The 27,654-nt window shown below is 35.9% G+C and overlaps 1 protein-coding gene across 3 annotated transcripts in view; it reads left to right on the forward strand.

Moving 5' to 3' along the window:
- UNC80 (unc-80 homolog, NALCN channel complex subunit) overlaps positions 1-23,725 on the forward strand; it is a 233,058-nt gene extending 209,333 nt beyond the window's left edge. For 2 of the 3 annotated variants that reach the window (XM_044667510.1, XM_044667509.1), the window contains 9 exons: positions 270-435; positions 1,328-1,507; positions 6,442-6,580; positions 11,094-11,150; positions 19,495-19,576; positions 19,671-19,782; positions 20,258-20,260; positions 20,874-21,079; positions 23,450-23,725. In XM_044667510.1, coding sequence (XP_044523445.1) covers positions 270-435; positions 1,328-1,507; positions 6,442-6,580; positions 11,094-11,150; positions 19,495-19,576; positions 19,671-19,782; positions 20,258-20,260; positions 20,874-21,079; positions 23,450-23,725 — 1,221 coding nt within the window. The remainder of the gene's footprint in view (positions 1-269; positions 436-1,327; positions 1,508-6,441; positions 6,581-11,093; positions 11,151-19,494; positions 19,577-19,670; positions 19,783-20,257; positions 20,261-20,873; positions 21,080-23,449) is intronic. The other variant, XM_044667511.1, reaches the window with a different exon arrangement.
- Positions 23,726-27,654: the final 3,929 nt, after the last annotated feature.

A 27,654-nucleotide genomic window follows, 5' to 3' on the forward strand; every position in this document is an offset into this window, starting at 1 on the left:
TAGTTTCCTCAACCATAAAATGAGTTTAAAACAGGCATGTCCATCCTAGACTTGTTGTAGGAAATGCATACAAGGTGCTTCTGTGTACTTTAAAGTGCTGTATAAATGTGGCCTGGAATTGTTACATGACTGCCCTATTTTAAAATATTTATAACTTGAAAACCTTTTGTAATATCTATTACCCCACTCTCCTCACATACAGCTTTCAAGGAAAAGGATTTAATGCATAATGAATGGAGGAGATGCTACTGGGTTTTTTTCCCCTTCAGCTTTTAGCTCAGCCCGCTGAGAACCACGAGGAGCTCTCTGCCCGACAACACATCGCTGACCAGCTAGAGAGGCGCTTCATCCCCCGGCCCCTCTGCAAGAGTTCTCTCATTACTGAATTCAACAGCGAGCTTAAGATTCTGAAAGAGGCTGTACACAGTGGGTCAGGTAAGGGGGTTGTACTGTGCCCTTTGGTCATTCCAAAGCTTCTCTACATCTGGATGATCCAAGCTTCTGAAAAAGGTCTCCTTCGGTACAATATTCTATGAACATGTATTCAGCTCCTTCTATGTGTCAGGCATTCCCTTTCTATCACTCAACTGAATAAAGAAGGTCTTTGCTTTACAGTTTCCTAAGAATCTGCTCCCACCCCTCCTCAGTTGAACCCATATAAAACGTTGTTTTCTGTCTAGAGGGGGCACCCATATCCTGTACATGTGGAAAGTAAAAGGCACATTTCTGCCTTCATTGCTTAATGTGACAAAGTGGCAAAGAAAGAAAAATGATAAAAATATAATCCAGACTTGGTGACATAATAGTCTTACTGTTTAGATATTTGCTTTAAATATGCCACCAGGATTAAGAGATATTAAAATTCATTTATTTTCTGGGGGAAAAAAGGTTTGTCTTGGATTTTATATTCTGCTTTTAACCGTGAGATGCATTGAAAAATACAAATTTGAACATTTTTTTATCAAAGTACATAAGGTAAATGTGGACAAATTGGCAACACCAATAGCCTACAAACAGAAAGAAAAAGAAATAAAATCTGGCATGAAAACAATATGAAAGCATTTTCTAGGTAATCCTATAGGTAATCTGTGCCAACTTCATTCTCTATATATTTGCAAGTATATTTTATCTAAGACTGATCCTTCTTACTCTTTTTTTATTAATATATTTTATATTCTCACTCTTTTTTCCTGCTTTGCATTTCAGTGAAAGTAGCTTGTCACTTTGTTCACTTTCCTAAGTAACACACGCCATTGGAGAAAAGCTTTGGAATTTTTTAGAAACCCTAAATAAATGTTTTCTTTATTCTGTTTCCATCCCTAAATAGCCTACCAAGGGAAAACCTCCATCAGCACAGTGGGCACCTCCACTTCTGCTTACCGCTTGAGTCTGGCCACCATGTCCCGCTCCAACACTGGCACTGGCACTGTTTGGGAGCAGGACAGTGAGCCTTCCCAACAGGCTTCCCAGGACACCCTGAGTCGGACTGATGAGGAGGATGAAGAAAGTAAGCAACATGACAGAATTTGAAAAATGGGGTTTTTCAGGCTAAAATGAAAGTAGGAACAGAATTTATTGACCTTCATGCCTTTTTCTAGCTCTTATTTTTTTGGATTCTTCAAGAATGCCTCCATAATTATTCAAACAGAGTAATCATCATGTAATAAACCTGTCTCCAAAATTCTTAAATTGTATTAAGTAGTCAATTTTTAAATTTTTTATAATAATTGTCCAGGGATACTATACATAAAAGAAATGCACTTAGAGGTCCCAAACTTCATTTTTGCTCACAGCTTCAACCTATTCTACTAACTGTAAGGCTTTTTTTGGTTGTTTCTCTGTTTTGTTATGGTTTTTGTTTTTGTTTACCACAAACAAAAATAACAAAGTAAAACAATTTGAATTAAACTTTCTTTTCTGAGACATTATGTACAATATAATGGAAAGAACACTGGACTTGAGAATCAATTATCCAAGGCTTGACAAAGATGTTGTTAGGAAAGTACAAGCCACAAAACATTGTATACATGAGCTATTATTCTTTTCAAATGCATGCACTCCACAAAACTACCAAAATAACCCCAAACTAGGCAAAGGAATTAGGGAGATGGAGCCAGAAGACTAGAAAGTAATCCCTAAATAACTGGAGCTGGCAATACCAGTGGTGACCTAAGATATCAACATATATGGGGAAGTAAAATTTGAGTCTGAATGAGAGATAGTGCCTTAAACAAGGGCATGAATGATGTCCTTCTATGGATATCACAAATCCAGCATCAAGAGGTACATTGATATATCTTGTATAAATCATAAGACATGTTTTTTATTGATAAAAGTAAAGTATAAACAGAAGCATAACGTTATGTGATACATACTAAATTTTAATCTGCATCATTGACATTTTCTCCAACACTTTCTTAAGTCTAGAGTCTAAATTTTTTTTAATCTAAGCAAAACAATAAATCAAGGTCTAATTTGTAACTGCCCAAGGTATAAACTCTCACACTGAAAATTTAACCATCAGCTCTCTCAAATCATTTTGAGCTGGCTCTGCACACCCCTGAGCATATGAATATTTTGTAGGCTATTAGAATGATTTGGGTCGGGGGGAAGCCCTTTCTGAATTTAGAAGATAAAAATTTCATTAAATTAGGGAACTCACTAGATAAGTAAACACCCTTTACCAATGTAGGTCAGTTGAGGCTCTGTAACTAATGATCTTAAACAATTGCCTAGAACAGTGAGAGGTAAGTGACTTGGCCGTATTAATAATCAGTATGTCTGAGAGGCAGAACTTGAGCCCAGATCTTTCTGGCCCCAAAACCACCCTCTCTATTCACTATGCTGTTATAAGTCTACTGAATATAGTAAAAAAAAATTAATGGGGATCCCATATCAAATTTTGAGCAACAAATATGAATTAAAGGAATTTGATAGGAAGATACATACTGTTAAAATTCACATTAACTATATTTCAAAACCCAGTAACAAATGTCATCAGATCCCAAAAAGTAAGATAATTTTAAGGTTCTACTGAATCAAACTTAAAGACACATTCATTTCTAAAGCTCTCAAACAACTGACTTATAGGTGAATAATAATTGCTCTGAAACACCTAGAATTCTAACATGAAAAACCTTTACAAAGCTACTTGAGGCTAAAATTGTCATTATGGTAGAGCAGTGGCACACTGAAGGGCGCATGACGGCAGAACAGTTTTTCCTGTGATGTTCCCAAATGCCAAAGCTGTTTGGAAACAGCTGAATCCCATATCTGTTGATTGTACCAGCATTTCTCCTGGCAATTTCATGGAGTTAGATGGCAGGAAATAAGTAAATGTAGCAGTCCCCCTGATGGTGTGAAATGAGTGCAGGAGAGAGACCAGAGGAGACAGAGTGGTGCAATTGTACCAACACTTGTAGCCGTTCATGGTACCTGGGAGTATCAATCAGTAATGCTGCTTTACACACACACACACACACACACACACACACAAGCAAGATCTAGAAGGACAGGTAATGAAGTAAGCAGATAATGGGGATGTAAGAATAATTCTCCTTAAATGCAAGTAAAGTAATAGAATTTACAAATAGATGGTAATTTTTTTGTTGTTTTTGGTTTGGTTTTTGCTATCAGAAATTTAAAGGTGGCCAGAGAAGTAGGGTGCCATTCTGCCACTTTTTATGAGAGACTGGAAGTCTTTCCAGTCCCTTTTAAATAACATCAGTTCTTCCTGTGGAATGTGAAATCATCTTCCCATCAGGAAAGAAATAGGGGAAAAAGAAGAGAGGAAACTATAGTAATAGAGGCTGAGCTGACACTTAAATCAGAGGATGGGAGAAAATATCTTGTTAGAATGCTGCTCTGCCAAGGTCGTGACAAACTCCAGCCATAACTGTTCTCTACAGACCTGGCCCTACCCTGTCCTTAGCCCCATATTTTACTTGTAGGGAATGGGGCAGGATTTGAGGACCACAGGGATCACTGAGAATCAGGTGAGATCACATCGTAAACAAATATTTATTGACTACCTCCTCTGCCTCTAAACTTGATAAAAGGAATCAGACAAAAACACATAAGAGGGGATCCCTGCCCTCAGGAGATTTAGTTATGAATGAGACCTAAACCTATGGAGAGGAAATCACACAAGAGCCAAGCATGGAAGAGAATCTGGAGAACATCCAGAGGTGAGCAGCCGGGATGGTGAAGAGGAAGGCAACCAAGATAGTGAAAAGTCATGAGACCATGCCTTAAGGACCAGTTAAAGGAACGAAGCATGCTTAGACTAAAGAAGAAAAGACTTCAAGCATCTGAGGCAATGTCATGTGGAGAAGAGATTGGGCTTGTTTTGTTTTACTCCTGAGGCAGAACCAATAACAATGGCTATAAATTGCAACGAGATTAATTAAGCTTGAAATCAGGAAAATATTCCTAATAATTAGAGCTCTCCAAAAGTGGAATATACTACCTCAGGAGGTTATATATTCCCATCCCTTGGACGTCTTCCTCAAACAGAGGCTAGATGATGACCACTTGTTGGGTATGTCATAGCTGAAGTTTCTTTCACATAAGGGTTGGCCTGTGAGGCACCTTGCAACTCTCAAATTCTAGGAACTTTTCTAGGTAATATAGGATGAATTGCCAAGTGCTTGGTATAAACTATGAGTGCTTTGTCATCAGTTCTCAAACTCTTTGGTCTTGGGTTCCTTTATATATATTTTTCCATTATTATTTATTTTTAACATTTTTTCTAAATTTTGAGTTCCAAATTCTCCTCTTCCTTCTCACTCTTCCCCCACCCACTAAGAAGATAAACAAAATAATATCAATTATTTATACATATGAAATCATGCAAAATACTCCACTTTATTAGCCACATTGCCAAAAATGGCAAAAAATAAATAAAACAAGAGAACCATATTTAAGTTTGCACTCAGAGTTCATTAGTTCTCTGGAGTTTTTTCCAACTTGAATCCTTTGGAATTGTGTCATCATTGTATTGATCAAAGTACTCAAGTCTTGTAATCATCTTACAGCATTTCCATTAGTATGCACAATGATCTCCCAGTTCTTCTCACCTCACATTGCATCAATTCATATAGATCTAGCTGTTTTTTCTGAAAGCGCTCCCTTCATCATCCCTTATTGCACATTATTATTGTACCCATCATAATTGTATGCTATAACTTGTCCAGCTATTCCCCTTAGTCCAAATCCCACAGTTTGGCTAGTATGTTTAATATAAAATAGCAACTTCAAATTGGCTGTTCAACTTTATTGTTTTGGCAGAGAAATGCATAAGTTTTACGTAAAAATGAACCTTTAAAAAAGTGTTTTTAAAGTTTTGAGTTTTTTCCTCTTAAAAATGTGTCTAAATTCTTCTCTTCCAAAAAAGGAACCTCTTTTCTAAGACAGTAAGATATTTTTAAATAAATGTACATTAAAGAAGAGTCAGAATTTAATATCTTGAAGGATCAAGGACTATTAATTGACACAGAACATTTATACAAACTAGAGATAATAGGATGAAAACTTTTTATTCAAGCAGAATTATAATATCTGCTTATAATCATCTGTAATTGAAAAACATTTGCAAAAATAGAAGAAAAGCAAATTATAGTAAAATTATAAAAACTATTTTAAAGGTTTTTTTGTCTTTTAACATAATTGATATACTTGGTTTTTCAGTGTTTTAACAAAATTATGCCAAGGAAATTAACTTCACCTGAAAATATTAAGCTGTTACTGTAGACTAATATAATTCCATTCATTAAAAGGATTCCCCAAAATATAATCTAAGTCAAGCTTTTCTATCACCTTTTAGATATTTAGTTTTCAGATTTCCAATTGATTTCCAAGGTAAATCATGAAAACTGGATGAGAAATTGATACACACTCCTGGGTTTATTTTTGGTTTTGTTTTTGTTTTGCTGTATGGGGATGGGAGGAGAATAGAAGTACTATTGGATCCTTTTGTAGAGATTTTTTTTAAAAAGCTTTAGGTGGTATAGTGGATAAAATGCTGGATCTGGAGTCAGAAAGACCTGAGTTCCCATCCTACCCCTTAGTTTACTAGTGGTAGAACTCTGGGAAAATCACAACCTCTGTGTGCCTCAGATTTCCTCACTTTTAAAATGTAGGTGAGAATAGCATCTAGCTCCCAGTACTGATATGTGGATAAAATGAGATCTATTGTAAAGCACTTTTGCAAACCTTAAAGTGCTATTCTAAGTGTCAGCTTCATCCATTCATTTGTCAATGAAGAAAACATGACTCGTTCCTTCAAGTGAACAGTGAAGGAACCAAAACATGAATAGAATTGATTTTGACTTTCTGAGCATTTTCTGATTTTCTGAGCATTTGATTCTGATGTTTTCCATAAGAGTTTCCGTACCAATGTCGCTCCTTCTCCTAACCTCATTTCCCTCTTTGCCTTGTTAGATGACTCGGTGAGCATGCCCAGTGTGGTAAGTGAACAAGAAGCTTACCTCATGAGCGCCATTGGAAGGCGGCGATTCTCCAGCCATGTCTCCAGCATGTCTGCACCTCAGACTGAGGTGGGAATGTTGCCCAGTCAGAGGTAAAAAACTCTATTTGGTGTATTCCCTTTTTTAAGCCTAAAGTAGCAATTCTGGGGCTTAATCTGACCACAGTTCCCCACCAGTCAAAAACTTCAATGCCTCTCAATTCCCTTTCGCTCAGTTACATTTAAGATAAATTCCTCTGCTGAGCCCTTAAAGCTCTTCCCAGTTTGGCCCTTTCCTCTCTTTCAAGCCTCTTGTTACACAACAGTTTCTCTTATACACACGATGCCTTCATCCTGGCCATCCCCTACGCCTGGAATGCTCTGCTCCCCCACTCCCCAGCTGCTAGTGCCTTTCCTTTTCATTTTAAATTGTATCTCTTCTTTTTGTACCTTGTATAGATCTATCCATGTGCATGTTGTTCCTCTCCTTAGGATGTAAGCTCCTTGAGGGAGGGATGGTTTTCTCTTCTTCTCTGGTTCCCTAATGTTTAGGACAGTGCCTGGCACTTGGTAAGGGCTTAATAAATGCTTGTTGATTGATTGGTTTACTTAGCTCAAAAAAAAAACTGAAAAGGGGAGAGTGCATTGGGATCTTAGACATACATTTAACAGTTATTTGCCCCTCTAATTTCATATATACAGATACAGATATTCTTCACTAGGGATATAAATCCCTCATTAGAACTCTACTCCACTCCTAGCGATCTAAAGTTCCAACAATCTCTTTAAAGTAGAGCATTTTTAGTGTATTTTATCTATATCCTTCTTGATTTAAAGTTATGCTTATTTTTAAATGATTGATTTGATGTTTGCTTTAGTCTTGTTAGTATGATTTTAGGGAGAATCTAAAATTCCTAAAATTCTTCATAATGAGCAATTTGCAAAGTGGTTGCCTGAGCTAGATAAATTTAGCGTTATAAATAGACATAGAGACATACTTCTTGCTCTGAATATTGTCCCTTGATAAGGCTGGGGGTCAATTAAGCCAATGTATCTCCTTAACCCACTTTGACCCAATAGATCTGTCATCCTATCCCACTTGGATCTGATCAAGGTATCAGAGCTAAGAGCAGTAACTGGTGGTTTGCCTCAGTCAACTTCTACTCTTACATCCGAAATAATCTTGTATCAAATAGGCACTCGGCTTCCTTTCCTGGTGAAGAATGTGCTCTCATCACTATCAAGGCACATAAGATGTGTATTGCTTGAGGACTTTCCTGAAATAATGAACTTGGTGAATTGTATCTTCTCTAGAAGGCACCTGTGCTCATTCTGAAGTAGTTGAGATGTGGGACTTTGGGCAAAGCATCTACCTCTGGGTTTTGGCTTCCTCATCTTTAAAATAAGGGAATTATTCCAGATTCTCTCTGAGGTTCTGTCTAACTCTGTTAGTCTGTTCTTTAAGATGAGATTTGACAGAACAGACTGTAGCAAGTAGGAGGCTCCAGTCTGGTCTCTGACACCTACTGGCTGGATCACCCAGGAAAGTCACTGAATTTCTCGGGGCCCCAAGCCATGAACTGTATATAAATTGCAAATAAATTGTCCATCTGACTCAGTGAAGGGAGTTTTCATACCAAGGAGAATTCTCTACAGTGATGAAATTACAGGCCCAGATGAAAAACATATCTGGAAAACATTCCTTCCATGGTGTCAATAATATATATGAATGAAAACAACAATAAAAATCCCAGATAATTAAACAATATAAAAGTCTGTTGCAGGAAGTTAAATGCCTTCCACATAAAGGCAGACTCCATTTTGCTCCAACTTTCAAAGGATTGGCCTAGAAGGTGTTTGACTTCTCTCTGTTCTCTGTCTCTTTAACTCTTAACTTGTGTCACATATATATAAAATAGAAATTAGGGGTCATGGTAATTATATTTTTAAAAATTAATTTCCAGCTAAATATAATTATTATTAAAGTTCTCATAATTTGGTGTCAAATATTTTTAAGTTTTAAAAGCATTAACCAAACCAATGAGAGATAGCATTGTGCAGTAGTAGTAGATAATGACAGAAAAATTAGACCTCAAATAATTACTTCCTGTGTGACCCCAAGCAAATTATTTAATCTCTCTGGGCCTCAGACACCTCTTCTATAAAATGAGAAGACTGGACTCAGTGATCCACCTGCATAGTCCTTTCAAGATCTAAATCTATGATTCTATGATATGACTCCGTGAACAAAATGTTGGACCTAAAGAGTCAAGAAGACCAAAGTTCAAATCTGGCCTCAGATACTAGCTGTGTGACCCTGGGCAAGTCACATAACCTCTGCCTCAGTTTCCTTATCTGTAAAATGTGGATAAGAATAGGATATACTTCCCAGGGGTTTTGTGAGACTCAAACACAATAATATTTGTAAAGTATTTTGCAAACCTTAAAGTGCCGTATAAATGCTAACTAAAAAGAAGATGAAATTAAATTCATAAAATGAAGTCCAAGTTATAAAGATTTTTAAAAAGAGAAGAGGATAGGAGAAAATTAACAATTATTTTTAATGAAACATCTATAAAGTGTTCTATCCATAAAGTACACTATATAAAAGTAAGTTATTATGGCTACCACAGGAGATCCACCAAAAATGCTAAGGAACTTCCTACCTTTTCTTCAATATCATGACAATACCATTGGAGCAATTTCTATCAATTTGTCATCTCTCCTTATTCTTGTCTTGATATTATTCTAAAGAAAAGACTAACCACAATTGATGATTTTTAATTTTCTCCAAACATTTTTAAAATTTTTACTTACAAGTGGGAAAATCCTAGTGAATCAAACATTGCAAACTCTTTAAAGGAAGTAACATTTCATTATTTCATGTAAATAGAGTAAGAAGCATGGTGTGGTAGCAGAAATTCTGAAGGGATCTAGAGCCAAGGTACCCTTCTCTGCTCCTAAATATGTAAGGGACTTTGGGCAAGTTAGGGCACTTCTCAAGCTTCACTTTTGTCATATTATGTGATATTAGAGGGTAGAAGTTGATTGTTTCTAATATCCCTTCCAGCTCTAGACCTGTAATCCTATAGATAGTACCTAATCAACAGAGTTCTGGCAAAGGTGGACCAGATAAATTGATTGCTTCTCATTTTCCACGTACAATAAGAATGTAACTTCTTGTCCACGTGGAGATTAGCCTGGAGAGATAAGCATTAGTGGTCTCCATTTTTCAGCTTCCTTAGTAAGGCTTTTTTAAAAAATCTGATTTCTAAGCTAATCAAAATACTATGAGTGAACACATATTTGATGGTCCAATAACCTACTTGCATGTTTATTTCTGAGAACAAGCAATGAGCTATACTTAGCACAGAAATAAACAATGGGATGAAAACATTTAAAAGTACAGAGGTTTTTAAAAGAAAATTAATAGCCAACCAACAAGTTTCACCAAAAATAAATAAATAAACATTTAAAATACAGAATTTTAAATAGTCTTAAACAAATGCAAATATTCCCTTCTTCATTTTCTATAAGAAATTAATTTGTACCCAATGGGAAAAATGGGGGCCAGTAGTATGTCCTTCAGTTTGTTCTATTACCATCCATCTGGGTAGATAGATGGATAAACAGAATTGCAATCCGGACAGACTGAAATTGGAGAGGCTGATGGAGATTTCTATATTTATTCATTTATACTTAACTCTTTAAACGGAAGGTAGAGGGGAAAACAGGGTTTTGTTTTTTTCATTTAGAATTCTATCTTTTTAGTGCAATTGTGTGAACTTTGAAGCACATCTAGACTTCTTAAATAGCAGTAATTTAATTCAGTACAATCAAACAAGTATTTACTGAGTGCCTATGACGTGCCCAGCACTGTGTTCTACAGCAAAGTAAAAGACAGAGCCCCAGTCCTGAAGGAAGTCTCTTTGCAGCCAAAGAAACTCATGGCCTGTTTATCTTATTAATCTCTTCTTGACCAGCTGACAGCTTTCCTCTTTTGACATTTACTTTTCAATCATTATAATAGAAGCAACAATAATTGCTAAAGAAGAAGATGATTTGAGTTTGTAAGGATTTTCCAGGTTAAATCCCTTCAATTTACTTGCATCTTCATTGTAGTATTAGTTTAGGCATATCATATTGTTTTTGTTTTTTTGTTTGTTTTAAGTATTAAAGAATTAAAAGTTGGTATTGGGAATTCATGGTAAGTGGTTTGGGGTTCTAATTGCCAAGGAAAAATAAAAATTCAAAGAGGGTGATTTTCAATGAAGCTGCAAGTAAATTAACCAAATAGTTTCAAAATAAATATAAGTTTTGATTATCTATAGATTGTTTGTAGAAAGCAAGATGAAGCTCATACATTGATTTGGAGCACTCTAAAGTTCCAACACCTGACTGATAGATAGTGGCTTCTTTAAATTAATATCCAGACATGTTTTTCCTAACCCTGTGATTCCATGTCCTGATGAACCCAGTGTGAGGCCAAATGGTTGATTGTCCTCCTTTTCCTTCCTTGTTCTGTTGATTTTTCTTTTTTTTCTTTTTTATTTCTTGAAAAACAGACAATTGCATGCTTTTTGCATTTTCTTTCCCTAAATGCTTCATCTCCCTACCCCTCCTGCAGTGAACCTAATGTCCTCGATGACTCCCAGTGCCTGGCAGCTGAGGGCAGCCTTTCTAGGTACAGTGTCAATGCTACCTGTCTGTCAGTGTCTGTGCTGGGATACTAACTGTACCCTGTCTCTCTGTCTCTTTTTCACCCCCTTTCTCTCTATTTCCATTCCTTTCCCCATGTTGTTCATGGATACGCCAGTCTGCAAGTCAAAGGTGTAGCAAACCTTCCTTGATTTTCAGCTATATATGGCAAGACCATAGGGGCGGGGAAAGCCCAAGAACAGTTCTGTCGTGTTTTATGGGCAATCTTTATATCAATCTAAACAGTCTGATGTACCAGTGTTAAATTTTTCCTAGTAAAATGTTTCCCTTCTACACTAATATTCATTAATAATTTTCCAGGAACCTCATTTAGTCTCCATAGTCAAGAAACCCTTTATTAAAATATTGAGGGGGAGGCTAGGTAGATCTAGAGATGGGAGGTCATGGGTTCTAATACGGCCCCAGACATTTCCTGGCTGTATGACCCTGGGCAAGTCACTTAACCCCTGTGGTCTAGCTCTTCTGCCTTGGTACCAATATACACTATTGATTCTAAAACAGAAAATAAGAGTTTATTTTTTTAATTGAGACAGAGTTTTAGTGAGTACCATATTTCATTTAAAAATACTATGAGAATAATGTCAATTGTATGCATTGGTCAATTCCCTTTTTGAATTTATTTTATAGAATTTCTTTGGTACTTTAGGAAGCTTTTCCAAATAGAACTTATATGAGGAATTTACAACTCAGAACAAATCCAACTCATCCAGCTAAAAATTGTCCAGTAAAATCAGAATGAAAAATGTTCCTTGGTTGAATTAGAAAAGTTTTATGATGTCAGCACAACATACAATTATCATTCTGTAGGTCTAAAGATTTTTAAAGAAGGGATGGACTGCACCTTTAACACTCAGATAAATGACATCAATGGTTCCTACCATTGTACTTTCATAGTCATACCTCTCAACTGATCCTCATTGTGGGGGGAGGGGGGGACAATGCTTCCTTTCCATCACTAGTGTTTTTACTCCATTTCAAATGAATATCTGACCCTTTAAGTCTTGCCTTTATCAACTGTTCCATGCCTGTGTCTCTTGTTATATAAGTAAAGATGAGGAGATGTTGAGAGGCTTTTCTTGTGACCTTTCCCTTTTTAGGATTTTGTCACTTTTTTTTAAAGCATTTTGTTCAGATTTCACATTTTTCTTTCATGTTAAAAATTGGAAACTTATTCCATCATCAGACGTATCTTTTTTGGTTAGATTAGATTCATGACATTCATTTATGTTTGACAGCCCTAGCCTAGAAAATTCAGTCTCTTATCATTGACGGAAGAGCTGCAGAGCTAAGACTTGCTCCCATTGGCAGAAGCTCAAATAAGGGTTATTTGGCATAAACAAAATAACAAAAAAAGAAACAGTTCTCAAGATGGTTTTGTATAATTATGCACAATTTTTTTAAAAAGCAGATAATCTATAATGGAGTTAAAAATGGCTCATCTTTTAAGAAACTCATCTGTCTACACTTAAATTTATGTTTAAGCAAGACAGCATTCCTTAAAAATTCCCTTGAAATTCTCTCAAAATATCCTTTAAAAGCCTTAATGAATTCAAAGTGATTCACTGTCTAAACAGTTTTGCTGATTTGGAAAGGGCATAAATGCATTACATCAAATTTCCATTAGTCCTATTACATGTCTGAAGTCAATCTGTTTTGGTCATATGTTATGAATCCTGCCCTGGAATGATGTGGCCAGGAACTATGTCATTTAAAGTGAGAGAGGCAGGAACTGGGTCAAGAGAATGGGTCAATTCTAAACATTCTCTAAAGGAATTAAGAGCCTCAACCCAATCTTCCCTGGTTTTACTGTTGTTGAAAATAGATCCAAGATTACGTTCAGGCAAGAATAATTTTGTCAAACCAACAGTTCAGAGTTCAGAACTGGACGAACCTTGGTTACAGAATGGTCTGACTATTCCCAGTTAGGCTTCTTCTGAATATACATATGTTTTGAAGCTAATTACAAATAGTTCTTGAACTTGAAGACAGGAATATATTTTGTTTGCTGAAGGTAAACCAAGTTATTAGAGCAGTGATGTTTTACTAAGAAGCAACATATAGACTTTTGCCATGCACAAGTAAATGTTCCACTCAAACTTCACCATGTCTCCGAGTTCTTAGCATTTTATAAGTCGAATTTCTGTCAATAGAGCATGCTTCTGATGAAATAGTCTTAGCCCTTTTTTCCTGCATTGCAGTCCCTCAAGGTGCAAAATTAGTAAAGCTAATTAACTTGTGTCCTAAACCTAAAAGAAATCGAGCCACATTTCCAAAGAAATCAGACTGCAGCACCTGAAAACTCTCCTATTTGATGAAAATGACCATTTATGAGAAAAAAAAAATATTGGCTATATGTACTTTATTCATTATTGACCTGTAGAACTAGGGGCATACAAATTACAAAGAGAACACTGCACTGGCAAATATTGTTACGATTAAAAATGATAAAGACTGATATAATAAGAGAAATCAGTAGTTTAATTAAAGCCATGGCCATGTTGGTAAAATATATATGACCACGCCTGACTAACTTTTAAATTTACTGCCAGAGCCCATCATGTATCTCCTCCGCCAGCCAGGTAGTCAAGAGACCTTCTTTTAGGCCCTCCTCTCAATTTAAGCTGTCCTATGCTTGGGGACATTTGACATCCCCACGCCCAAAGAACCGGAAATCGGTAACCCGTTGGACCACGGGAAATGTAGTTTCAAGGTCCCCGACATGTCCACAAACACTACTTTTAAATGGCACCTCCCCAATTCAAAAAAAACATTATGCATGAAATTAATGCAAACTTTACAAGCAGGTGAACATTTTTCCTATAAGACTTTTTAATTCAAAGAAAAACTAAAATAACTAACTTCTTTTATAAGTCATTTGAAATACGAAATGCCAGAGATTTCAAGGGCTCTGATGACACTGGTGACCTTCAAGATGTTATAACTAGTGGAGATGAGGGGAATGGTATGTAACTTCATAAGTAATGTGTGGGAAATTTCCTACAATTTTCTCTTTATCAGACCTCATGGATCTAGGACACTGCCCTCTGGCGGGTCACCTGGATTCTATGGCCAGTTCTGCTACTATTTGTGTAACTTGGACTGGATGTCACTTAACTTTCAGAGGCCTCAGTTTCCTCATTTATAAAATGTGAAAATTGGGTTCTGATCTTTGAGTTCCCTCCACTTTCAATATTTTATGGTTCTAGTATGCTATTAATACCTGTGAGAAGAGATGTTTATTTGAACTTTGTTCACTTAAAGTTGACTCTCTATGTAGACAAAATAGAACATTATGAAGAACCAGAAATGTCTAGTCAATGAACATACTTCTTTTCTGAAAGGTTAATTTAAAACACAATAAGGGAAAGAATATTGCCCAGGCTTGAGATCACAAGGAAAAACTAAGTTGGAATAACAATATTTCTATTTAGTGCATCTCAACTTGTGATCAGCCAATTTTTCAAAGTATCTATAAGATACAAAGAACAAAAGAATTCCCTTTTCAAGAGCTAAAAATAAGTACATAAGAATCTCTTTCTAAATATGTACCCACCTATTTTGAGATTAAATCATAGTTAGGTAGATATTCATGAGAATTAGGTAGAATAAATCATGAGAGATAGCATATTCAGCAAAAAGAGATAAGATGAGGAGTAAGAAGACCTGATTATAATCCTAACTTTAGCATCTTCCAGGTTGTGTGATTTGGGGCAAGTCAACAACAGCCTCTCTGATTTTCAGCTTCTTTTATCTATAAAAGTCAATCCCCTGCCCATCAGGGTTGTTGTATCTAATAAGATCATATATGTAAAAAGGCATTGTTGTGAATTGTTTCAATTACATCTGACTCTTCGTGACCCTGTTTAGGGTTCTCTTGGCAAAAATACTGCACTGTTTTGCCATTTCCTTCTACAGTTCATTTTATAGATGAAGACACCAAGGCTAACAGGGTTAAGTGACTTCCCCAGAGTCATACAGCTAGTAAATGTTTGAGGCTGGATTTGAACCCAAGAAGATGAGTCTTCCTGATTCCTGGCCCAGCACTCTATCCACAGCGCCACTTTGCTGCCCCATGAAAACTTTAGATTATTATAAAAATATAGTGTTATGAAAGGAAACTACAACTAATGAATAGGGATAAAAATGTTATCAGCTCTTCAGTACCAAAATTTCATGATCCAAAGTTCTTTAGGTTACAACATCTTGAATATTGTGGGTACTTGATAAATATTAAACAGCAAACATTGTTTGTGGGGAAAATTAGGATTTTGTTTCATCCCTTCTTAGTGAATATCCCATGCCATTTTCTGTGGCCCTGCAGTTTGTTACTGCGGTGGAAAGCTTACCTAACAATTCCTCTGTATGGGATGCTCCATTTGGAAAATTTCCAGCGTGTACATATAACTCAGCTTATAAAATTAAAAAGAAATGAAAAGCACTTGCTTGTTTTTCTTGCATTGATCTCACACCATAGTTTGTTTATTTCTCTTTTCTGTCAAGTATGGTCTTTAAGTCAGGGAAAGTAGTATTCAATAAGAGGTCTGTGGTTCAAATTTTGTACTGGATTGATGACCTTCTTGAAGTCTAAAACAATTCTTCATGCATAATCTTGTCTATCTTTTCATTTTATGTAAAATCTATCATGAGTATCGGTTTTGTTAAAATAGTCTCTTGCAGATTAGTGAATGATACAGACAGTGAATGATTCATCTGGAAGAGGGAAATTCATACCAAAATCCTTCCAAGACTGTCTTAGCTCCTCTTGTAATTAAATGCTGTCCTTACAATTTATTTTTTTTGGTGGGAAACATGGAGTAAGATTCTTTTTTGGTTTTTGGTAGCAGAGAGGGTTTTATTTGCTGTCATCCAGCAATCTCTTCAACTGGAAATCCTGCTTCTATTTTATCTACTCCTATAAAATCTAAATTATATAATACACAATTGTGATGTTTGTTATCACCTTTAAAATGCAAGTGAGCATTTCTCTCCAAATGTAATTCTAAAATATGTTGTTAGCTTTATATTAGAAAACTTGCTGGGCCTTAGAATATGCAAGTTAATAATTTCTTCCTTGATAAACATTAAGGCAAAAGAGATTAAGTATCACTTTTTTCTAAGATCCAGAATTTCAGATGAAAAATGTAATAGGAAAGTTTATTTGTTTTCGGGGGTGGGGGTTATCCACTGATAACATTAATATTGATTGCTCCTCTTTTATACATGATATCTGAGACATACTTCATGTAGGGGACTATGCTGATCTAGAAACTTGCATGATTTATGATAGGGTCTATAGTGATATAGACTCTGGATTTTTGTTGCAAGTATATGAATGATCCACATTTCAGTTATATAGGTGACCAGAAGTCAGGTATTCTAACTTTAAGAACTTAAAATAAAATTAAAATGTGATGTTGCTTTTTGAAATAAGAAATAAATTTGGTTGTTGTAGTTTTTACAGCCCAAAACACTAACAGAGTTAAATATATTCATTTTCTTTTACTTTTTAAAGATAAATTGCTTTAAAATGCAAGACATAATGTAGACAGGAGCATGGCGATTTGTATACTCACCATCTTGGCATTTCTAATTCTGTATATTTTCCTGGGCAAAAATTCGAAATTCTACAGAGATGTTATAGATTTCCCTTGTATTGTGTAATATGGAGATAAGCCTACACTGAAATTATTTTTGACTTGTGTTTGAAGGCTGTTTTAAGCATCTAAAGAAATTTGTGTTATTAGATTCCATTCTACACAATGGCTTCAATCATTGTTAAATCTCTATCTATAGGGGCAGCTAGGTGGCTCAGTGGATTTAGAGCCAGGCCTGGAGACAGGAGGTCCTAGGTTTAAATCTGATCTCAGACACTTCCTAGCTGTGTGACCCTGGGCAAGTCACTTAACCCCAACAGCCTCCCTTTACCTCTCTTCTGCCTTGGAACTGATACTTAGTATTGATTCCAAGATGGAAGGTGTTTAAAAAATACCTATTTATAGTCTGTCCAAACTCTAGAGGCACACATCAGTGCTTTAGTGTCAGAAGAAACGTATGGGCATCACACTTATTATCTTAGTCAGGTGTGTGTTTTCAAGGACATGTCTAATATTTTCAACTTTCACATCATTTATACAAAGTAATTGCTATGATAATAAACTAGTTATTTAAGGCAAGCCTTAAGTTTATGATCTCTATTTTGGAATTCTGACCAGGTTGTTAACATTGTACAATGATATGTATTACCCCTGACATAAGATGGTTTTTTCTTCTATTTCATACAATTTTCTCACATTATAGTATATGACATTTCCATTATAATCCTAGTATCAGTTCCTATTTATATAGCATTTTTAATGGTATTTCAAAAATCCATTATCCCCTTAGTGTGAGTACTGCTTCCAGTAATGCAGATCACAATTTTCCAAACCTCTAAATTCATCACTTGGTTGTTAATTCACTAGCGATGATCTTCTCTGCATTTTGCTGGTCATCAGACAAAACGTTTTCCAACTGTGGTTCCTTTCAGTAATGGCTGCAGTGCTCTCCTACATAGATGAACTTTGTTCTTAATGTGGAGCTTTTGGGACTTGCCTCACTAAGGAATTACTGATTTATTCTAGATGAAATAGGAATAAGATCAAGTAATATGGTTAATATGGCCATAGATGGCATGGCTTATTTGGAATATTCAGGCATGTTAATAGTTGGTTTTGTTCACTATGTGATAACAGGTTAGTTTTTTACAAGACCCCAAATACTAGTTTGGCCATGTTGTAGTTCTTCCTTTTTCTGTGCCTTTCCCACCTCCTCATTTAGCTAATTCCTCAGTGGAAAGAGAAATAAGTGGAGAGGTAGTGTGAGGAAGCTGATAAAGAGCCAATCTTGAGGGTGGATTCAAATTCTGCCTCTGACACATGCTCAATATGTGAACCTCGATATGTGAACAGTCACTTAACTTACCCCTGCTCCAAAGAATTCTCCAAAACTAAGTTACAGTGCATTAATTAATCCATATTGGTAGAGGATGTTTTCTCACTGGGAGTTATTCCCGAATATCAATGAGATCACAGGTCTGAAAACAACAACAAATTGTTTTTTTCTCCTAAACACTTCTGATTATTAATCACTTTATACAATGCCTAACTGAGCTATCATTAGGTAACAGTGCTTTATTAAGAACAAGGTAAAAAAAATGAAATAATAAATGAGTTCTGATGACATCATTCTCTGAATTAAGTTGTGTTCCAGGGATATAAATACTTTCCCCCTTGTTAACAGTACTTCCCCTACGTGCTTATAGTTTAGGGGAAAACTGGCACTCATACGTCAATTGGCCATCCACAAAGAAAGATCACTGCCAAGTTATATTTTAATATAAAGGATTCAATTCGATTCAACAAACATTTATTAAGCAACTACTGTGTGCAGAGCAATATATAGAGTACAGAGAGAGATAACAAGCTTAGAAAACACAATCCTTGCCCACCCTCGTGAAGCATTGACCCAATCCCACAAATATCTTATTGATCCAGTAATTCTCTTTTAGGTTTAAGAGTAACGCTATGGAAACATTCAGAGTTTATCAGTCAAAAAAGATAATTTAAGATACAAGGGAATATAAGTTGTCGATAGTATAAAGTACATGTCAAATTTCAGTGCATTTAGTGGGATTTAAAGCTCTCTAAAAATAAGTTAATTTGATAGCTTTGATAGACTATTATATCAAAAAGTTTTAAAAGGTTTTAAATATACCTACTTATGACTATGTTTAATCACTAGTCTCAAAAAGACTTCAGGCTGCAAACATAGATTGAATGTTGATCCTGTCCATGTGTCATGCCCCTTCACCTAAATGGAACCTGTGTCTGTTGTGTCTGACATTTGTTCATTTTATTTTATTTAAATTGAATTTTTTTAATTAAGTCTCATTATCAGAGAGAATTGTTTCTCTTTCCTATCCCTCCCCAAATTTGGGATTACAAAATGCCATCTTATATTCTTCCTGTGAATGGTATGCTCCATAATCAGGGTATGCCATAGGTGGTTATTTTGGTATGAGGTGCAATATCATCAGTGGCTGAAAACAAAGAACCTCAATTTTGGTAGTTGGAAATACGGGGCTTTATGCCAAATGCCGTAACTCCTCAAACATTTGGAAATCCCCACCTAAGGATGCCTGTCCCACCTAGCCTTCAAAGATAGTTCTGTCTTTGAAGTGACTGTGTCACATTAGTGGTTTGTGGTCACACTGGCTAGGGTCAATTGTCTATACTTCTTTGTTTCTATTAAATACTACTGATTTTTAACAGGGTGGCAAGTATACAGAGTGAACCTGGCCAACAGAACCTCCTTATTCAGCAACCCCTGGGAAGGAAGAGAGGCCTAAGGCAGGTAAGTCCTCGAGCACCTACGTGATCGTATCCAAGATAGAGACAGTGTCTCCTCTCAAGTTTCTCTTGCCTTTACCCTGTTTCTTCTCTTTTAGCTAAGACGACCCCTTCTGTCTCGCCAAAAGACTCAGTCTGAACCTCGAAGCCGCCACGGGGCTCGGCTCTCAACTACACGCCGAAGCATCCAACCAAAAACAAAGCCGACAGGTAAGGCAATATTCACCCACGTGGCAGTGTTGGTACATAATGACGTGTAGTAAGGGGAGTGGGTGCCTGGATATATAAGGTGGTACATAGTTTAGGGTTATCTTTTCCTTATTGTAAAGAGATGTTGGGAGGAAGAGTTCTGTGCATATCAACACCGTTATTTTCTAGGCATTGGGAGACTCCACATACACATACCCTCTTCTCTCCAACTCCAGAAAGTAATATACTATTTGGTTAAGAGAGTTTATTTTTAAAAGGTTGATACCTTTTCAATCAAATAAGCAAGCCAATATTTACTAAACACCTACTATGTGCCAGGCGTTGTGCTAAGCACTGGAGATACAAAGAAAAAAAGTGACAGTTCCTGCCCTCAAGGAGCTTACATTCTAAGGAGGGAGACAACATGTACCAATGTAAGTATATACAGAATGTATACAAAATCAATACAGGGTAGTTTTGAGAGGGAGGACACTAGCAGGTAGGGGTATCCAGAAAGCATTCATGTAAAATGTGGCACTTGAGCTGAGTAGTTAAGGAAACCAGGAATTCCAAGAGACAGTACTGAGCAGGAGAGAATTCCAGGCATGGAGGCTCACTGGTGCAAAGACCTAGAGACAGGGGATTTAACTGTTAAAAATTATTAAATGCTTAAGATGGTGCTAGAAGGAAGATAAAAAAAAATTAAGGCAGATCCTTTCCTAGGGGAGGTACCTCATGCATACACATGCATACACATGCATACAAAAAGCCATAAATTTTTGAGGTATGAATTGCTATAATATATGTCCATCTGCCCTTACAAAAGTCCAAATCATTAGCTCTTTAATTAAAGCCTAGTTTGGACAGTTGTCATAAAGAATAATGATTTATTAGCTTAATGCCCTAAACCTTATTGACAACTTTATAAAAATAATGACTACAACAGTTTTTGTTGTATTATAGAGGCATAAAATGAAAACATTCACTTTTACTAACAGATAATAGTAATGCCAGTAAAGGCGGGAGATGAATTCAGGTTCAGATGAATGAGAGCTGAAAATGTCAATTGTGTTTTTCTGTTCATCCCCCATTTTCTGCCTCCATGGAAACAGATCAGAAACGATCAGTGACCTTCACAGAAACTCAGCCTGAGACGGCACCTTCCCCAGCAGATACCCTTCCTGCCACCACCCAACAACAGTGTTGCAGCAAGAGCAGTCCTGGTCAATCTGGTAAACCAGAAGCAGCAGAGAAACCAGTCCTCACATCTTCCCCCGCCATCATAGTTGCTGATCTGCACAGCCAGAGTCCCTGCCAGGTAATGAATGGCTCTAAGGATGCCTTGAGACTGACTTCCCTTTAGGTATAATTTGAATATGCAGCAGTTTCCTGATTTTTCTTTTATGATCAAGTCTGAGCCAATTAACTTCACTGAGAGAGCAGTATTAGTAAAGCTGAAATCATTAACTATTCTACATGGGGTACTTTACTTGACAGAGAAGAAACATTTTGGGTACAAATTTTGAGAGGAGACATTTTGTATGGAACTCAAAAATAGTCTTTTGAGGCAACAAGGAGGCATGTTGGATAGAGCATGGAGTCTAGAATCAAGAAGAACTAAGTTTGAACACTGCTTCTGATGTGTAACTCAACTACAGTTTACACATCTGTAAAATAAGGATAATAATTCTACTTTGTTATTGTTGTTATTCAGTCATTTCAGTTGTGTTTGATTCTTCATGACCTCATTTGGGGTTTTCTTTTTTTTTTAGTTTAATTAATTAATTATGAATATTTTTCCATGATTACATGAATCATATTCTTTCCCTCCCCTCCTCCCACCCCCCTCCCATAGCTATTGAGCAATTCCACTGGGTTTTACATGTGTCATTGATCCAGACTTATTTCCATATTATTAATATTTGCACTAGGGTGATCATTTAGAGTCTACATCCCCAATCATATCCCCATCGACCCATGTGATCAAACAGTTGTTTTTCTTCTGTGTTTCTACTCCCACAGTTCTTTCTCTGGATGTGGATAGCATTCTTTCTCACAAGTCCCTCAGAATTGTCCTGGATCATTGCTGGTAGTAGAGAAGTCCATTATGTTAGATTGTGCCACAGTGTATCAGTCTCTGTGTAAAATGTTCTCCTAGTTCTGCTCCTTTCACTCTGCATCCATTCCTAGAGGTCGTTCCAGTTCACGTGGAATTCCTCCAGTTCATTATTCTTTTGAGCACAGTAGTATTCCATCACCAGCAGATACCACAATTTGTTCATTCATTCCCCAATTTAAGGACATCCCCTCATTTCCCAATTTTTGCCACCACAAAGCGTGGCTATAAATATTTTTGTACAAGTCTTTTCCCTTATGATCTCTTTGGGGTACAAACCCAGGAGTGGTTTGGCTGGATCAAAAGGCAACGTTTGTGGTTTTCTTGACAAAGATATTGGAATGATTTGCCATTTCCTTCTGCAGCTCATTTTTATAAATAAGGAAACTGAGACCACCAAAGTTAAGTGAGGGTAGTAAAGGTCTGAAGCCAAATTCAAACTAAAGAAGATGAATCTTCTTGACTCCAAATCCAGCACTCTATCCACTGTGTCACCTAGCTGCCTTAACAATAATAATAACAATAACATCACACTACAAAATACATGTAAAGTACTTTGCAAAATTTAGAATGCTATAAATGTTAGATATTCTTTTTGAAGTAATGGGTAGAAACATTTGATATTACATGTTTCAGAGAAACAACTGCTCTACTACAAGAGAGTTTAGAAGAAGAGCAGCAGAACTACACAGGGATAGAAGTTGACAAAACTTTTTTTACTACTGACATGGGGAAGAGAAAAACAGATGCCCACAAGGGAATGGTCTCATAATCTCAGTGTAAAGTCCCCATTTCCCTGGAGCCATGAAATGTTTTTTGCACTCCAGTGGAAGGCCCAGAGCCCCTCATAGCCCAAATTTATTAGTTCTTTAGACAAAGAGCCAGCATGGCACCAATAGGAGACTACTGTATTATCCATAGAAATATAATTGAGGTGAATGAAGTGAGAATATTTTCTAAATTGCCATATAAGGAGTGAAGGATAAGATGCAGGGATACAAGGAACTTAACTCCAACTGTGTCATCCAGGAAGACACAAAGAGACAGAACAGAACGGGGAAGTTAATAACTAGTCTCTGGGTTTATTAGTCTTAGTATACATGCAATCTGGGGCTCTGGAGCCTGTGTAAATGAAATTAACTCTAGCCCATTGAAAAACAGCAAAATTAATTTTCACCAGACTATGATTGCCTTTGTTGAAATGAATGATTCAAATATCAATATGGATTTATACATATGTACATATATACACTCAAAAGTACTTGCCAGAAACAATTTTGTCTAGAAAGCATTTATTAATTTATATGTGACCCTAAAATAAAAAGTCTACTTCTCTCATTTTTAAGATGAGGAAATTGAGACACAAAAAGGCTAAGTGACTTGCCCTAAGTCAAATATGTAATAAATAACAGAGTTGGGATTGAAACCCATGTCCTCTGACCCCAAATCCAAGCAATCTTTCTCCTATATAAAACTAACTCTAATCTCTGAATGCAAAATTTCAGCACTTAGAAAGAATATTTCCTCTGCCTTGTGAAAGTCTCAAACTTTTATTGGCTATCTTGGTTCTAGAGTAAAGACCATTCCACTGAAGAGAAAGAAAAGGAAAAGGAAGATGATGCTGAGGTCACACAAGGAGCTACGGCACACAGCCCCTCATCTACCCAGCTTTCAGACACTGAAGACTTTGCAGGACTTGAGACCACAAGCTTGCTACAGCCTGATGACACAATCCTTCATATCAGTGAGGAAAATGGAATGGAGAATCCTCTTTTAACAAGCCAGTTCAGTTTTACTCATATTGAACTGGGGGAGACAGATATTGACCTAGATGAATCTCATGTTTAATTTTATATTTAAAAGGGGTTTAGGGGAAAATGAATTATCTTGCTGAAGCACTTACATTTTCTCTAGGTAAGACAGTGGTGTCAGATTATCATTAGCCAATTTAAAAGAGCACTTTAGATCTGTAGAGGGCACAAATCAAAGCAAGTTTGCTACCAATCAACAGAATATTTTTTAAAATTAAGAAAACTGATTAGACTCATTTGGTTTTGTGAAGACCACAAATGCCATAGAAGAATGGAAGAATGAGCCATTTCCATGCATATAATTTATGACTCATTAAGTCTTGAGCTGTTACAAATATACTGTAAACATCAGGTTATCTAAGAAAATAACAAACTTACTAATATAGTCTAAAAAAAAACCCCGACTCTGAAAATGTTGGTCATTCTCACCTGAATGTTATTTTTATAGTTTCAAAATTATTATATAACTTATTCATGAATAGAATATTATATTTAAGATGAAATAAAATACCAGTATCATAAAGTTAAATAGAAAAAGCAAGTCCACTGCTGATTTTCCTAGTAAAAAAATAATGTTATTAAGCAAAAAGGTAATTTTTTTTTTGAGGGATAGGCTTTCAAAATGTTTACTTGGGCTTTTTCCTTTCATTGTACTTTATAAACCAGAATGCTAATGTTATAAGAACCTTCTGTCTATTTCAAAATATAACTATGGTTATACAGTATTATGTGGGGAGAGGTACAGTTCTTTACAAACATAAAAATTCTTTTCAAAGACAGAGATTATGATTATATGAAGGCCAAGTGTGAAAACAGTGGCTGAAAAGGGATGAGATTTCTTATTATAGCCATGATTATATCAATGTACGGTTATGGAGGCAACTGGAAATATGTATTTATTCTCAGGTATAGTAGTGGTTGCCTGTCTTCAAAGACCCACTCTCCTATGGCTACTGTTAGTACTGTACTAAAGTTATTAGAACCAACTTAATAGCCTTTCCTTTATGATAATACTATTCCTAAGGGCCTCAAAGGCACATACATTTAGTATACAAGATAACTCTCTAGAAATGAGATTTCTCCATCATTAAGGCCAAGTCATAAGTTATCCCTATCCTTATGGCTTTCACACGGGCTTTTCATATGAAATTATTTCATTAGTGTTCAAAGAAATATGAAAAGAGAGGGATTATGACAGATCCCTAGCAAGTTAACCTCACTATAATAAAATCATAGGATTATGGATATCACAATTCAAAGTTGAATTTAACTGTTTATAGTAGAAAATGACATGTCTATAAGGCAAATTACAAACTTATGCTTCTCTGATTCTTTGATTTACACCTAAATTAACATGCTATGTAAATGCAAAGTCTAATCCTAGAGTTGAAGTTAAACACAGACCTTATTGTTATGATGAATTTTAAATTATTCTGTATGTCTATACTTTATATTGGTTATATAACCTATCTGCATATACAAAGGAGGCTACTAAACCTAAATCTAATACGGAAAAGGTATTCTTCTATTAGAGGTACTTATTAAATAGGCTTAAAATTTTATTTTGAATGATGTAAAAATGTAATCTGAAGACATTCTTATCCCTGGCAGAGAATACAGTGCAATGATGTATTTCTCTAAACAAATGATGAGACAAATACTTGCCTAAACCTAGATTAAGTAGAAATTCAAAAATAAGAAAGGCCAAATGTATTCTTATTTATTTTACAGTATTTCATATAGTTTGCACTTATTGCCATCTAACCCTCCAGTGCAGGTACATATCTATTATAAGGATTTTGTGAATCTCTCTAAGTAAGCTGGTGTATTTCTGCTATTTAGAAAATATGCTGCTGCTCAGTTAGTGTTAGGGGCCTTATGTCTATGTAATTTTCAAGTGTCTGGGTTGTGTGAATGTCTTTATGTGCATGTTCCAGTCCAGTTTATTGATTCAGATTAGATGTAATCAAACATAACTGTACAGGAGAGCAAAAAAGGGGGGGGGAGTTATGGAGGGAGGTGGGATGTTAAAGAACAATGTTACTTTCAACAGGTATTTCTTTAAGTACAGTTTCATATAGTTATCAGGGCGCAGGGCTCCTTTTAAAAGTGACATCATGCCTATTTGCTTTTTATCAAATCCCTCTTTACTTTTCTACTGTTGATGTCTTTTAGAAGCTTCTTCAGTGTTCCTAATATCAGTATAGGTTAAAAAAATTTGCCCCTATTCTAAGAAATATGGCCTTATTTAGAGGAAGTGTTGACCTACTGGGGCAATATTTCTGCTGCTGTGTGTATTCAGGTTTTTGGGTTTTTTTTTTTTCAGATGTCCTTAATTATGTTGAATGTCTATGTGTATGGGTAAAGTATTTGTATGTATATACATAAGAATGTCATAAGTTGTACTTTCAGGATTATTATTGTCTTAGAGTTTAAAGGTATAGGAAGGGAGGAATAAAAATGGAGAAAAATATAAAGAATTTTAACCATTTGCTTAATGTTCAAAACATTTGAAAGCAGGTGCTTTTACTGAATGGAAATCTCAATGTCATTTATCTTGACAAAGTAAATAGAATAGCCTGTTTCTAATATTAAGGATCATTTGTTAAAACATTCATGTATATAAAAATATTGATTTATGTTGGGGAAAATATAACAAGAGCCCTTCATGATGAATAAGTCTTCAAATTCAACAAATTGCTTCTTAAAATAACCCCAAAATGTCCAAGCCTAATTTGTCTTTTTAGATAACTTAAACAAATCTATTCCATAATGGTGGATGATGGTTCAGATGAATTAGATTTAATTTATCCAGTTCAAATGTTTGGGATAGATTGTTGAATATTTTTCTAAGAATCTCCTACTTGCAAATTGTAAAACATTTTTCTCCAGTGTATCATGTACCCCAAAGGTGTCAAACTCTAAAAGTAGGGGTCACTGTACCATGCATAAGGATCCCAATGGACTGCACATTGACTTAGTTTTCAAATGTTATGTTATCTATGTTTTATTGTATTTTTGTTGTTTTGTTAAATATTTCTCAATTACATTTTATTATGGTTCAGGCCACACTCGGGAGTGGTGTTGTGGGTCACATGTGGCCATGGGCTGCATGTTTGACACCTGTGATGTACCTCATAATCTGTTGACTTCAATTAGTACCCTCTATTTTATAAAAGAGGAAAACTGAGTCACAGAAAAGGTTGTAGTAATGCACGTAGGAGTTTTGCTGATAATATATACTTTACCAAAAGTCATCAGAGCGTGATGGGGAAAAGAGCCTGTGAGGTATCAGTGTCAGGCTAAACCAGGGTGAATCTTGGTTTAGGGTGTCAGTATGATCTAGTAGAGAGAGCAATGAATTTAGAGGCAGATCCCAATTCAAACTCTTCAGTGAAGTCAATTAACATCTTTCGGCTTCAGTTTTTCATTGTGAAACTGGGAAAGGAGTGAGAATTAAATGACCACTAAGGTCCCTTCTAGCTCTAAATCCTGTGATCCACAGTTTCTAATTTTAAGCTTTTAACAATTATTACAGCATGACCACATGGCCCTTGTTTTGAAAGAGGAGCTCACCTTCTGGTCAATAAAGGGCATTCTTCTGCTCTGTCATCTGGCTAGGAAGTTAGCAAAGATAAAAGCAAGGTGCTGGGAGGAAGGGTCACAAAAGGACATGATTTCAGCTCAATGCATAAATTAAATGCTCAAACTCAAGTTATCAGAATAATAGAAACCAGAGGCTGGTGAATCTGCTCCCTGGATCAGTAAATCATGCTGTGGTCTACATGACCTACACTTTACAATTCCATACTTTTAAAAATAATATTTCAGCAATTAGTCCTCCTTATTTGCTTCAGCTTCTAATATCAGCAGTAGATTGGTGCTGTTTTAGAAAGCTATGATTTTTCACTCAGGGGAATAGAGCAAGTTGAAGGTAGAGTGTACATGATTAGGTTTGAGAACAAT

Source organism: Gracilinanus agilis, chromosome 3 (assembly GCF_016433145.1).
Source record: "Gracilinanus agilis isolate LMUSP501 chromosome 3, AgileGrace, whole genome shotgun sequence".
NCBI lineage: Eukaryota > Metazoa > Chordata > Mammalia > Didelphimorphia > Didelphidae > Gracilinanus > Gracilinanus agilis.